The following is a 15,569-nucleotide window of genomic DNA, read 5'->3' on the forward strand; positions in this document are numbered from 1 at the left end:
ATCTCATGATTTCCCTGATTAATCACGATTAATCGCATTTGTACGCAAAATCCAGCCTTTAGCATTTAGTTTTATTTTAAATGTGCTGCCATATGAATGAAAGTGCCATAACATTTGTTGTGCAAACACACTTTTAACATCAGCGTCTTTCTGTAGTTTTTATGTAGAAGCCTCGCTCCACTGTCTGTTTCTTTGAATGACTTGCTGCTATCAGTTGTGTGTTTTGCCTTTAAGTGATATTTTAGACTGGAACTACTACGCTGAGAAGACAATTCAACTTGGCAGTGTTTACAGATGACTTTGGTTCTGTCGACTCCGCCGTCTGGAAGAACTTTAAAATGAAAATGGCCGAGTAAAAGTTCCGTACCCTTCTCCATGTTTGGTGGATCCGCCGATTACTTTCTTTTCCGGTTCCACAGCAGACAGCAACAGACTTTTACAAAATAAAAGCCTGTCAGCAACAGACTTTTACAAAATAAAAACCTGTGAGCAACAGACTTTTACAAAATAAAAGCCTGTGGGCAACAGACTTTTACAATAATAAAATAAACAATAAAACATGCTTTAATGCTCGATAAAATATTTATCGGCGTTAAATAATTAATGCGTTAACGCGATTATAACGAGTTAGCTCGCCCAGCCCTAAATCAAAGTAAAGTCAAACAGAATAATGTCAGCATCATTATGGGGTATAATGTATATATTTATTTATGTTTGCTTCAAAGTAATTAAATGTACAATCCATTAGTCAAGCCAACTTGATTGGACTATTTTACATGACTCCTACGACAGGTCTGGATCATTCGTAAATTCTGTTCGTACCGGAGAGAAAACGTAAAATACGAAAAGATTGGTGAATGCGTAAATTCTCTTTAAATCACTCGTACGGACGACTTAAAGAACAAATGTGTGCGTACCAACGGTTGTTGCATGAGGCCCATTCTCCCAATACGGGAGAAGGGAGCCCAGCCAGGGCGTGAATCCAGATCTTGGCTTGGCTTACTGTACAGTATTCAGATGTAAATCCACTGAGGCCGACCCACAGAGAAGCAGTCCCACCCCTGACCTTTAAAACTTAGCATTCACCCGACTGCTGCAGCCCTGCAGCTTCTCACTGAGGGGAAAGCTGTGATTGAAATAAAACTGTGCAACATCTGCTGATAGAAGTGGAGCGTGGAGCATCATTTTGTAGACGTCAGTGAAGTGGGCTCACAAACGTTCGTGTGAACGCTCTGTAGTCGCCACTTCCTGCTCTCTGAGCCGGTTAAAAGAGAAGCTTTGTGCCCACACTGGAGAGGCTTTTTTCCCTTTTTCTGTTCGGGGGGGAAAGAAAATCAACCAGAGAAGTTTAAGTGTTTCTGGGGTGTGACGCAAAGCTTAAAGGGAGCCTGTTAGAGTCCAAGGGTGAAAGCAGGACAACAGAGCAGGGAAACATGGAGGATCTGTGGTCTAAAGCCGTCATTATTTAACTGCTTCATTTTCCTTATGAGAAGCTGGGCTCAAAAAAACAAAAAAAAAACAGCCAGTTTCTTATCTTTTTTTTTGATACTTTCTTTTTATTGTTTTTCTTTCGCAGTGTATAACATTATGCAAGGGGAAGGGGAGTGGGGGGGAAACAAATAAAAAACAAAAAAGTGAAAAAGAACATGTTGGATCACCATGTTTCTACAGTTTGATCAATTTTCGACGTCAATGTGATTATCCTTGTCCTGTCATTTTTATGTATTCAGTCCATTTCTCCCACTTCCGGCAGTATTGATCTTCTCGAGTCCTTATTTTGTAAGTCAGTTGTTCCATAATATGTATTTCGTCCATAACTTTCAACCAATCTTCCTGGGATGGTGGGTCTGTCTTGTACCATTTTCTTGTAATTGCGTTTTTACAGGCTACTAACATAATTTTCAATATGTATCTATCATCTCTCAACACAACATTTACCGTAATAACACCAAGATATAATAATGTACTAGCCTGATAAACCAGCCTAAATGGATTGGATGTCTAATTTAGTCTGGCACCGATCAATGGATACAACGGAACATTGTTGATGAGCACAACCCGTTGTCTTTCAAACCGCGTCTGTGCCTATAGGCCAACGCTCTGACCAATTAGCGCAACTGACTGTGACGTAGTAAGCGCGACAGAAAGCTTTGGTGGGAGGGGACTCTTCCAAAACTTTTTTTTTTTTTTAAACTTTATTAGTAATTCAACAAAATAACAGTTTAGCCAGGAGGAGCATAGGAATAATAATAAAAAGAAGATGACCTTCATGATGCACTTATGGACTCTTCCAAAACTGATGCCAAGCACAGATTCTATAATAGGACAGATACGCCACTCACGGTGCATTTCCGGTTTCCAATGAGGCGATTTTGGTTGCAGTTCCACCCTCTTTCCACGTGGGGCGCCCAATTTTGGAGACCAGAATGAATGGAGTCCTATGGAGCTATACGCCCTTTCGTGCCCTTATCTCAAGATATAATTTTTTCTCTAGTAATTCGAATGTTGTTTTCGAAAAAGGGTGTTTAGAAAATACCCATGGCTGAGTTTTAGATTTTTAGAGCCACTCATTTGCTTAAAAAAGGATTTGAAGTGTATATGACGTCATACATAGCGGGTCGACCAGCTGTCATTAGCACAATGCTAGCGCGTTGTGGACAACAAGAAGCCAACCAGTAAGAAATCAAAGCGATATATGTACTCGTTCAGTAGATTTTTTACTTGAAACCCATGTTGAGCTCTCAGAAACTACATTCAAATCTGAGCGCTCTTGAGGAGACTTAGGTGAAACTGACCATTTGTAGCATCTAGCTCCATTGGGCCCCATTCATTCTGGTCTCCACCGACGCTCCCAGTGGAATTCTGGTGGAACTGCAGCCAAAAAGCCGGTACAATGGGGCTTAATACAGAGTGGCAAGGCTGTTCGTTATAATGGCTGTGTGCCAAGGCTGAATCAAACGAGCACTGTTCCATTGCCGCCGCCATCTTTCTTGTTGTGCTTTCGCTTGTCTATGTTCGCTTCCACTGCCCAACGTCGCACTGCTCTGTCGTCACTCCCTCAAAACCCTCTGGCCCGCCCGCGTTGATTCAAAACACATCTCTGCGTTGTGATTGGTTTAGTTGCCATCTGCCAGATTCAGGGCAGTATTTTCAAAATGACAAGTGGATCGAGGCCAGACCCAACCGCAGGCAAAACATTTTGCCGTCCAGCAGTTGGCGCTGGTTTTCCAGGCTAATAATGTACAAGACTTGGATACAACATAACCCAAAATTCTGCACATAACCAAATGAACATCTTCCCAGAATGTTGTGATTTTAGGACAGAGCCAGAACACATTTACATCTCCACAGCTTCTCCAACATGGCTATGGTATGAAGTATGTTTATTCCTAATTTTGAGTGTTGTAAAAAATCGAATTAAATTTTTCCTGCAATGTAGTCTCCAAACACGTGATGATGTTGTTGACTGCTGTGTTTTCCAAATATGTGACCATTCATCGTCAGATATGTTCACACCTAGCTCTGTCTGCCACTCCAGTTTTACATATGTCGTTGTATTCCCCCTCGCCTCCATTATGTGCCCATAAACCAGTTTCTTGTCTTAATTCATCTGGGAGATGCTGCGTTACTTGTTGGGACTTCTGGGAAGTTTGGCAACTGTCTTTGTGAACGGTATTTCTCACTGTAGAATGATGGTTTGGTTATTTAAAATAAACCTTCTTACTATGTTACCTCTTCATCTTCAGCTCTATCCCATCAAATGAGTCAAAAAATGTTAAAGCAGACAATCTCCCTGAAAACCTATACATTACCATTATTGTAAAATTATTAAAAAGTATAAAATCGTGGACCTTGATAGCTATCAGTTGTTTTTGGATGTCTGTCTCATCTTTAAGGTTTTGAAAGGATTAGCCCCTCCACCATTACAGGATTTCATAAAGACAAAATCCTTTAGAGTCAACAGCAGAGCACAGACTAGAGGAGACTGTGATGTACAGTGGCGCAGGACTAAATTTGGCCAAATGGTGGAGTCCATCATAGGGACACAGTCTTGGAACACACTGCCAACTCATGTTAGAAACTGTGACAATTACACCACCTTTAAAAAGACCCTTAAACACACTGGAAAAAAATGCCCCTCCAAATAAAAGTTAAAAAAAAACAACAAATACAAGACGTTTTTGCTTGAAATAAGCACAAAATCTGCCAATGGAACTTGTGAAAATCGGCTTGTCAAGATTTCTTGAAATAAGATGTGATATTTGGGACTTTTGAGATAAAAGTGATCTTGAAATTAGCTTGAAAACCTCTTCAAATGTCAAAAAAGCTTGTTTCATGGGATATGTGACTCAAAACAATTTGTTTTCAAGACTTTTTCATTTAACAAGATATTCCAGATGGATTGTCTTCAAACAAGTCCCTATATCTGGCTGAAATGGTGCTTTTTAGGCAGTTGTGTCTTATATTAAGTGTAATGAGATATTTTGACTAGAAATGAGACAAATATACTTGGTAAGACTTTGATTTTTTTCCAGTGCAGTGGTTGAAAACAACCCCTCCGTCTTTTCCATTTTGTGTATGAACTTTTAACTTTGATGTGAATTACTGTTTTTTTTTGTTTTGTGGTTGTTTTGTGGTTTTTTTGTGGTTTTTTTATGTCAGATTTCTGAATGTTATATCCATTTGTCATGGTGTATTGTCTGTATGTTTTTTATGATACCTGCCTTAGGACAACAGATGAAATTTAGCAACTGTGCTAACTCTGGCATATTTACATTGATGCTCTGCTGATATGTCGATTAATGTGCATTGTCCTAATCAAATAATTAATAAATAAATAGATAAATAAATGAAAAAATTCCTAAAATGTGAAAAACACACATTAATTCTTCCCTGTTTAACCTGATTCGGTCCTTGTTTTGTGCACCAGTTGAGTTTGTAAAAATTGGCTTTGTTCTTAGACATTATAAATGAAATAGTCTCTGTACTCTGTACTTTTCCATGCAGGAATGGGAAGACAAAACAATTGGGAAAGCCTGGGAAAGCAAGGGCAGATTCACACACACACACACATTGTTTGGCTGATCCAGAGACTATGATGAAGCATGTTGAACCTACTCATGTCCAATCATACTCGGTCGAGTGTGAGTCCAACCTATGAGGCTATAAATGCAAATGATAACCGGAAATCGAGGCTCAGTCTGAGTCAGTCTTGAGCTTCCATCGAAAGAATCGATCTAACAAGTTCAAGGACAACAGAACAAATCAGACTAACTCAGTTCAAAGGGTGACAGGAATGCACCTCAGGCTCGCTACAGCACATCTTTTCCATTTACTTGCTAATTATTAGAGTTTTAATTCATTATGCCCAGTCATAATGACACAATAACTCCCCTTCAGATTAGAATTGTACGATACGCCATTAGCAAAATTAAGTGTTTTTGAGCTTCTCTGAGAGATTTAAAAAGGAAGACGGAACAAAAATGATTGATGGAGCATTAAATATAAACAGAGTATCGGGAAATGTAAAAGGTCAGATGACATATTAAACTGTGTTGTTATTCATGGAACAAAAATAAGACAAAATGAAGAAGCAATGTGTGGAAAACTAAGTGAACCCCCGTGATCCAGCAGCTTGTAGCAGTTGTTGTCTCATTTTAGTCGAACCCAAAGAGATTAAAACTTTTTGGCAGTAGTTTTGTTTAGTCTTCTGTCACGATAACAGTTGAAGTTTGAAATCATTGTCCACAGCAACAGTAGTGGAAATGTAAACGTGAGTGTTGTAATTATTCATTTATTCAAGTAAATCTTAAAAAAACAAAAAAAAAACATTATTTACTGTTTACAAAAACAAAAAGAAAAAAAAACTAAGGGTTTATGTATCAGGACATAGAATAAAATATAGATACAAATTCATTTTAAGCTGGTCCTTACCAGGTAAATTAAGGTCCTGTGGCTGCAGAACCAGCCCAGATCATCAGCCCTCCACCACCGTGCTTGACAGCTGGTGTGAGGTGTTTGTGCTGATATGCTGTGTTTGGTTTCCTCCAAACGTGCTGCTGTGCATTATGAGCAAACATCTCCACTTTGGTCTGCTCTGTCTAAAGGACATTGTTCCAGAAGTGTTGTGGTTTGTTCAGATGCAGCTTTGCCAACCTAAGCTGTGCTGCCATGTTCTTTTTAGAGAGAAGAGGCTTTCTCCTGCAGCCCTTCCACACAAGCCATACTAAAACAAGGTATTTACTGTATTTAAACTTTTTGGTTATTTAGTTACTGATTTTACTTTTTCCCTTAAACATTTCTGAAATTCAGAGCATGCAGATTCATATAATCAAATAATGTGAAGTGGAAATTATACTATGATGCTGGTAAATCTGAAAGTGCAATATTTTTATAAATAAGGGGATTAAAGTAGAAAAGTATAGTTGAATCATGATAAATTCACTCTTAAAACAGTATTTTTTACAACTGAGGAGGTTATTTGGTTTAAGTTAACCAATAGTTTGTTTTTCAACATAAAAATGAACATTTCCAATAGAAATGAGTGGAATCCATTCATTTTAAGGCTGTGTCTTCACAATGACACACGGTGAGCTTGAAGAGTCCATTTAAATACCACTTTTTAATTAAGTTTTATTTAGATGTAATCTGAAGGTTTTCTGCACGTCTTTCACACCCCGATTAAACCATTTCGTGAAAGTTCAGAACCAGATTGACCCATATTTAAGCTATGACAACTTTCCAAAGGCGGTTTTAGTGAATAACTGAGACCATTTATCAAATATAAATCAAACCAAAGCCCCGGGAAACTTTAACCACAGGTGCAGAAATTCTATTTCCATGATAGAAGGACTTTGAGATCTGCAGCTTTGTGTAATTAATTGCTGCACACATTCATTATAATCTTCTCTGGATTGAATCTAAACACATTTAGGTCCACATGAGGCTTTATTACACAGTGTCACAGTGTAATAAAGCCGACTGAGCACACCTCTGAGGAACAGTTTGAGAGTTCGTCTGCTCTGAGCTCCGCCTTCCTCACTGTGCTTCCCTCTGAGGTCTGACAGCCAGACCTGCTTCCAGGCTCTTTCCTCTGCATCCTGAGGACTCACTGGGACTTTTAAACTCACAACCTGCCAACCTGCAGCTCAGCTGAACTCAAAAAAACACTCATCACTGGAGGAGAGTTTGACTTCTTCAGACGGGACCTGGTTTCTACAACAAGTGAGTAAAAGAAATACACGGTTTTAAGTGTTCAGTTCCTTCTTTATGTGTTTTATTGAAGGTTGATGGGTGTTTTTAGGCTTCATTTAGCTGCTTTAGAGGCTTTAAACCTTTCCATAACTTACACTTACACACTCACAGTGGCACATGTTGCATTGTAAGGTATGAAAAGTGTTGTGCCTTTCCTGAGACATCCACAGATTCATCTTATTGTTCAGTTATTATAAAAGAAAAGGATCTTAAAAGCTTATAAATAAGAAAATTAGATGTCAGATTTGTGTTAGAATCAGAAACTTGTTAAAACCATCAGTGCCTCAGCCTGAAAAGAGAGGAAAAAGCAAATGGGTACGGAAATGGAAGTTAAAGACAAAGCATCCGTTCTCTTTCTATACCGGCTTAATTCAATTCAGGCTCCCTGGATCCCATCCCAGCTACCACTGGGCACCCAGCGCCCTGGACGGGTCGCCTGTCCATCGCAGGGTCAACATAGAGACAAACCGCACAAACAACCATGAACGCTCGCTCCTAGGGTCGATTTAGAATCACCAATTAACCTCACATGCATGTTTTTGGATGCATTTATTTGCTCTAAAAGCTCCGGATGACTACAGCTATTGTGTCCATTCCACAGACGTGGTGTTATATACCAAGCAGGCCTGGAAATGCAGCTAATTTTAAACCTCGTTCTGTAACGGAAGGAATGCGGCACGTTTGGGGACAAAATGGAAACATAAATAAATGAGCTGTGTGAGGATCAAAGCTCCGGCCGAGCTGCTTCCATCACGTCTCACATACTTTCCTTTTGCTGCCTGAATGTGAGCAGTGTTGGGATGTGATGGAAAGGGGGCGGACTGTGGAATACACACCGGACTGTTTACACGGGCGCCGGTGTCGTCAGAACTGCCACAATGCCTTCTTCAGGCGGAACAAATCTGGTCTTATGGGCGTCCGGGTGGCTCTGGGAGTGGACCTGACCACAGCAGCTGAAAGGGCGCAGTGTGGAGCACACACATCAGCTGCTAACGAAGGGCTGGGTCCAGAACAGGGCGGTGCAGTCCTAAATGGGGTTTCCAAAGGTTTAAAGGAAGCAATGGCTGCTTCTGAGACAGGTTGGCTGTAAAGTAGGAACTGTGTGTCGTCAGCAGAACAAACTGGAACAAGAGACGCGGAAAAACTCTGACATCTACGTTGAGATGATGTGTAATACTTTAATGAAATTGTTGATTCATTTAGAAATTAGGGCTGGGCAACGATTAAAATGTTTAATCTAATTAATCACATGATTTCCCTGATTAATCACGATTAATTGCATTTGTACGCAAAATCCAAAAATGAATCCAAAAGTAGCGTATAGCTTTTAGCATTTATTTTTATTTTAAATGTGCTGCCATATGAATGAAAGTGCCATAACATTTGTTGTGCAAACACACTTTTAACATCAGCATCTTTCTGTAGTTTTTATGTAGAAGCCTCGCTCCACTGTCTGTTTCCTTGAATGACTTGCTGCTATCAGTTGTGTGTTTTGCCTTTAAGTGATATTTTAGACTGGAACTACTACGCTGAGAAGACAATTCAACTCGGCAGTGTTTACAGATGACTTTGGTTCTGTCGACTCCGCCGTCTGGAAGAACTCTAACATGAAAATGGCTGAGTAAAAGTCCCGCATGCCTAACTTTCCTATCCATTAAAGGCACAAAAGCCCCCAAAAGATTTTAAAAAAATTAATTAATACGCGATAAAATATTTATCGGCGTTAAATAATTGACAAGTTAACTCGCCCAGCCCTATTAGAAATATAACAAAGGAAGTGTTGTTCCTGTCAGACTGGTAAAAGTAAGGACATCGTAAGTGAAGCACCAGAACTGCAACCCTCAGTCCACAGTGCAGTTAAAAGATGACATTTAATGATCATTTTAATCATGAATAATATTAAAATAATTATCTGATATATGCTGTTATTAACCGAAAGGACAGTCATATTATACCGCCCCTTATTTCTTTATATATTACCAGGAAAACACCTTTCTCCTCCAGCACAACCTGAACCCTCTCAGACCAGCTTTCTGTCCTTTCTTTAAGGAGTCTTCAGGAATAGTTCTCCAGGCTTCTTGAAGGACATCCCAAAGCTCTTCTTTGGATGTGGGCTGCCTTTTGTTGCGTTCTCTGCCAACATGATCCCACACTGCTTCAGTAATGTTGAGCTCCGGGCTCTGGGGAGGATTCATCCCTCCATCAGACCTGCTGCCACTGATTTTCAGCCCACTTCTTGTGTCCTTTGGCACAGCTCAGCCTTTTCTCCCTGTTTCCCTTCCTTAAGAACGGCTTCCTGACAGCCACCCTTCCATGGAGCCCATTTCTGATGAGGCTTGGGCCAACAGCAGATGGATCAGCTGAAGGTCCAGATGCATCTCTCAGCTCCTGTGTCAGGTCTTTGCTGGATGTTTTCCTCTTTCTTAAGGACATCACTTTCAGATCCTGTTCATCTGCTGGAGATAGTTCTTTAGGCCTGACACTTCTTCTTCTGTCCTCCACTTGTCCAGTTTCCTCAAATGTTTTAAGGACACACTGCACACCATGCTGAGATATGCCAAGTTTTCAGCTAACAGCTCTTTGGGAATCACCTTGTTGCTGCAGAAATCCTGTTTTCTGTCTGTCACACTGTGTTATCTTTGCTGTTTTTCACACATGCAGCTAAAGAAATGGGAACAAATGATGTGTCTCTGTGACAGGCTGCTGGGAACAAAGTGCCTAAAGATCCAGTTTAAAATGGCTTCTTTGCTAAGTTGTCTGTTAGGAGCCTTTTCTCTGCCTGAATGATTCACAGGTCAAAGTTAAGTAGCTTAACAAAGAAAAAGACACATCAGGTACGAGGACTGGACTGAAAAGGAGTGAAAAAGCAGCAAATGTCCAAAGAAAACCTTTGACAGACAGCTTCAGAAAGCCGGAGAACTATTGCTCAAAGCCACTTTAAAAGATTACAAGAAAGTCTGACTGCTTGGAAGGAAAATATGAAGAAATGACAGTAATTGCACATTAATTGATATAGAATCTCCACCTTTTTCATCCTTTAGCCAAAGCAGTGTGTTGGACTGATCCTTTGCAGTTGTAGCTACTGTTAACACCTGCTCAGAATCAATACCTTGCGTATATAGACATTATGTCCCCTTATATTGTTGCTATAGAAATCCTGTTTTCTGTCTGTCACACTGTGTTATCTTTGCTGTTTTTCACACATGCAGCTAAAGAAATGGGAACAAATGATGTGTCTCTGTGACAGGCTGCTGGGAACAAAGTGCCTAAAGATCCAGTTTAAAACGGCTTCTTTGCTAAGTTGTCTGTTCTGTGTGGACACAACACTGGTTCATCCCTTGAGTTAGGAGCCTTTATTTCTGCCTGAATGGTTCATAGGTCAGAGTTAAAGGGATAGTTCAAATCTTGAACTCTTTTGACATGAAGCTGTATGACATCCCATATCAGCAACATCATTTATGAACATCTTCTTACCCCCTGCTGCGTCCTGTGAGCAGAGTTCCAGCCTCGTTTTGGTGTTGATGAAGGTAGTCCGGCTAGTTGGCTGCGGTTTAAAAAATAAAGCGTTTTGCTTCTTAAAACAATATGCGTTCAACAGAGTAATACATTTGCATCACAAAATCGTTCTCCAGGAAAAAGTCAGACCTCACAATGGCTTGGCCCTATTTTCTCTCCCTTCGTATCACTGCCTGCTGTGTAGACCGAGCAGATCGAAGCGCAGACCGAGCAGGAAACACCGTAACAGGCGCGGCTGTCGGCAGCAGGCAGTGATACAAAGGGACAGAAAATAGGGCCAAGCGATTGTGAAGTCTGCATTTTTCCTGGAGAACCATTTTGTGATGCAAATGTATTACTCTTTTGAACGCATATTGTTTTGAGAAGCAAAACGCTTTATTTTTTAAACCCCAGCCAACTAGCCGGACTACTTTTGTCAACGCCAAAACGAGGCTGGAACTCTGCTCACAGGACGCAGCAGGGGGTAAGAAGATGTTCATAAATGATGTTGCTGATATGAGATGTCATACAGCTTCATGTCAAAAGAGGCGAACTATCCCTTTAAGTGGCTTAACAAAGGAAAAAAAACATTCCTCTGAAAAAGGTCAGGTACAAGGACTGGACTGAAGATGAGTAAAAAGCAGCCAACGTCCAAAGAAAAACTTTGAAAGACTCTTCTTTTACCACAATCGGTGCTGTAAACCACACCAAAGGTGACCTGGATCAGCACCTGAACTAAATGGGTTCTTCCTTTGTCCGTGTCCTTTTTCAACTCGTCACCGAGTGTCATTGAATTTGGTCTGGTAGGGTTTTTTTTGTAATCTATCGTACAGATTTAATTTACATTGCATTTCATCATCATCATCATCATAGTTTATTTATAGAGCACATTTAAAACAACCTCAGTCGACCAAAGTGCTGTACAGAAGCAAAAGCATAATAAAGATAATCATAAACACTGCAACAACAAATACAACACAAGGGATACTAATCATTCAATATAAAACAAATTAAGATTAAAAGTGAAAATAAAATTTCCTTTTTGATGCTAAGCCACAAAGCATATATGAAGCACCCCATCAAAAGCTTCATTGTTCCAACAATTAAAGGCATATTTCACATCTCATCATCAACCTTTGTGCCGGCTGGACACTGAAATATAACACAGATCGGATCTTAATGCTGTGATCCTGATACATTTGGCTCTATTTGAACGAATTGGATTATTTTATAAATAATTATGATTACAATAAATTGAATTCCAATTGGCTTGAATTGGACTTTATTATTTAAGTGCCTTGAGATGAAGTTCGTTGTATTTGGCGCTATATAAATAAAAATTAATTGAATTGAAATTGAATTGAATTGAATTTTCTTAATTTTTCAGGTGAATTATGTTCAGGTGGGCTGTGCTGCTGTCTTTGAGTCTGAGAATCATCTCAGCAACATTTGATTATGTTTACGAGGAGCACTCCTTTATGGGTAAGAAATCATACCACAAATCCTCCATCACTTCAGTTTGTTTTAACAAAAGAAAACCTCACGTTCATGTGTTTATTTTTCTGGTTTGTCACAGATCCGGAGGATGTGCTGAGTGTGAGCATCCCTCTGGAGGAACCACAGCATCCTCTGCTGGGGGAGACGCTCGTGCTGCCGTGTTACTTTGAGGTGTGTCATTAAAGACTCCCACCGCATGGTCGTGGAAGCGTGTCTTCCACTGAGTATTCTGCCAAATCACAGAGTATTTGCATTCATTCTGTGCTCAGAAGCCGTTGGTTAATTAATGTAATGGTTCACTAATTAGTCTGAAAAACACGTCCTTGTGTCAGCAGTGAAACAGTCTTTTTTTATACATTCACTTTATGCAGAAAATAAGGAGCTATTTATCAGGAAATAACCTCTAAAATGGCCTGTTTTTAATGGCAACACTGATCAGCACTCAGACAGGTGGTGGGACTGAAGGTTTTTGAAGACCAAACTAGAGCTGCAGGCCAAAGACGACTGAAAATTTTACTCTCGTGCAAAAAAAAGTGGACGAAAACATAATTCCGCATGAGCGTTGTGTTGTTCAATGATGCCCAGATGTGTGCAGACATTCTTCAAACCTTTCAAACGATAATAATCAGGGTCACGGAGCAGCTGAAAAATGAAAAATGCAGCTTTAAAGATGATCTAAACAACAAGTAATCTGTAAGGAAAAAGGATCTTCTCTGTCCGATTGTGGCTATAAGGCTCATTCCCACTGTAGGAACCTTTTGCAGTTCCTATAGCCTTTTCAGGAACGGGGCCGTTTTTTCCCGAATTCGGACATACAGGAACTCTGGACCATCGCCCTCCGTTCCTGGAACCATTTCAGCTCCTTCTCCGAGGCTGGGTCTGTTCTGGTTTCCATAGGAACACATCGGAGGTGTTTGGTAGCGACGCCCCATGTCAGATTTCCGCTTCTTGTGGCCCCGCCATTTTTAAAAACTATTGTTGCAGCTCCGGAGACAACAACATGGACAGAGCCACTGATAAATGGACCTTACTTTTCGCGGGTTTTGTTTTGTTTTGTTGTTGAATGTGGCGCTAAAGTAACACGTCGGTCGCAGACGGTTGCATCACATCAGTCCCTATCAGGTCCCAACTCATGTGCGAATGCAAACTGAAACAGTTCCCCTAGGGAAGGACAGTTATTAGAACGAAATTTGAGGTGGACCGTTCTTAGAACTGCTCTGTCTGTCCGAATGCGGCTTATAAGCCACATTCCCACTGTAGGAACCTTTTGCAGTTCCTATAACCTTTTCAGGAACGGGCCGTTTTTTCCCGAATTCGGACATACAGGAACTCTGGACCATCGCCCTCCTTTCCTGGAACCATTTCAGCTCCTTCTCCGAGGCTGGGTCTGTTCTGGTTTCCATAGGAACACATCTGACGGAGGTGTTTGGTGGTCGGTAGCGACGCCCCATGTCAGATTTCCGCTTCTTGTGGCACCGCCATTTTTAAAAACTATTGTTGCAGCTATGGAGACAACATGGACAGAGCCACTGATAAATGGACCTTACTTTTTGCGGGTTTTGTTTTGAGCGCGGCGCTAGAGTAACGCGTCGCTGTTGCAGACGGTTGCGTCGCAGACGGTTGCGTCGCATCAGTCCCTATCAAGGTCCCAACTCATGGACAAATGTAAAATGAAACAGTTCCGCTGGGGAAGGACAGTTATCAGAACTGCATTCTTCTTCTGTCCGAATGCGGCTATTGTCTCTCCAACGTGTCCTGGGTCTTCCCGGGTCTCCTCCCAGTGGGATGTGCCCCAAAAACCTCACCGGGGAGGCGTCCAGGAGGCATTCTAACCAGATGCCCGAGCCACCTCATCCGGCTCTTCTGGATGTGGAGGAGCAGCGGCTCTACTCTGAGCTCCTCTGGGATGACCGAGCTTCTCACCCTATCTCCCTAAATTGCATTCTTTTTTTGATCAAGGTCTTTTTATTGAAGATTTTCACAATATACATAATACAAACAGTATACTGTATCTAGTCTAATCCCCAGTATCCACCCATCTTAACCCCCATAGGGTCCTCATCTTTTTGTTACACAGAGAGTCCTGCTGGGTCTGGTGGACCCATTGCATTTTGGGGCTTTTAATTCAACATAATCAAACCTTTTTTTGTTAATATACTCTGCAGATGTTTACTCCATCCCAATTGCAAGTATTATAAACAACACATATGTTAAATTTTTCCCCTTTACCTTTGTTAAATTCAATTTATGAATAAAAATGGCACTCGTTTTTGTTAATTTTTTTATTAAAATGTAACAAAATAAGGAAATGCATCATAAAACAGGCATAACTGGAAGTAATCAACAAATATACAAATGAAGCAAGTATTATTTATTTGAATTTCATTAGAAATTTCAACCTAGTCAAGTCAGTTTACACATAACATCTGTCTGAACAACACATTACCCCCATTGAACACGGCTATTTTCATACCAGACTATACTACACATGAGGGGCAGAGTTTCACTGTGTTTGTATTGCATATGTACTCACTCACACAGGCCCAGAGAGGAGTAAGGGAGAATATGGGTGCAGAGGACCTATGATTTCCACACTTTCACTAGCCCCGGGTCCAGTGGACCCGAAGACCCTGTATGTAATATAAATGTGAAGGGGGGGTATACAGGGGGGGGTCATTGACATTTTTTTCTGATTTATGTTCCTCACAGAAAATGAGCCAAGGCCAATGAATCTTAGTTTGAAAAAATAATTATTTGTATACTTTTTATTACGGTAAAAACTGAAAATGGGTCCCACAGACACGAAGACCCTATAAGGGTTAAAGGGGAACTCCGGGGCATTTGAAGCGCGTTTCCATTGCTAGAGGTTGTCAAATACTGATAGTAGGACACAGAGAGGTGTAAATCTGCGCTCCCTGTGTGGAGATCGCGCTGTTCGCACAGCATGTCATGCGAGGCTAATACGTGGTGGCTAGGGGCAAGTGCTAACCGTTCCACGTAAAACAACAACTTGCACACTGCAGAAACGTCACACCACTTTATAAACCATCCGACAATAAAGTCACAAGCCTTACCATCAAAACCATATGCATGGTTCTCACATTACTGGCATGGGGACGTTACAAAACAACTTTATAAACAGCATGTAACTCACCGGCTGGTTGTAGGCTCGCGCATGTGAAAGCCCAAAAGAGTCGATGGACGATACTCCCATAAACAAAGCAATTATTTTCTCTAGAAAAACTGCGTTCAAGTATTTAAAACATTACAACAATATTACTGGGCATGTATTGTTTTAATGTTTTAAATACTTGAACGCAGTT

At 40.7% G+C, this 15,569-nt stretch overlaps 1 protein-coding gene across 1 annotated transcript in view; it reads left to right on the plus strand.

Annotated features, from left to right (window-relative positions):
- The first annotated feature begins 7,054 nt into the window (after positions 1-7,054).
- The window catches only part of LOC142381834 (aggrecan core protein-like), a 34,330-nt gene continuing 25,815 nt past the window's right edge, over positions 7,055-15,569 (plus strand). Inside the window, exons 1-3 of the mRNA XM_075467093.1 lie at positions 7,055-7,224; positions 12,137-12,231; positions 12,326-12,417. Coding sequence (XP_075323208.1) covers positions 12,144-12,231; positions 12,326-12,417 — 180 coding nt within the window. The 5' untranslated portion in view covers positions 7,055-7,224; positions 12,137-12,143. The remainder of the gene's footprint in view (positions 7,225-12,136; positions 12,232-12,325; positions 12,418-15,569) is intronic.

The sequence above is a fragment of the Odontesthes bonariensis genome, chromosome 1, assembly GCF_027942865.1.
Source record: "Odontesthes bonariensis isolate fOdoBon6 chromosome 1, fOdoBon6.hap1, whole genome shotgun sequence".
Taxonomy (NCBI): domain Eukaryota; kingdom Metazoa; phylum Chordata; class Actinopteri; order Atheriniformes; family Atherinopsidae; genus Odontesthes; species Odontesthes bonariensis.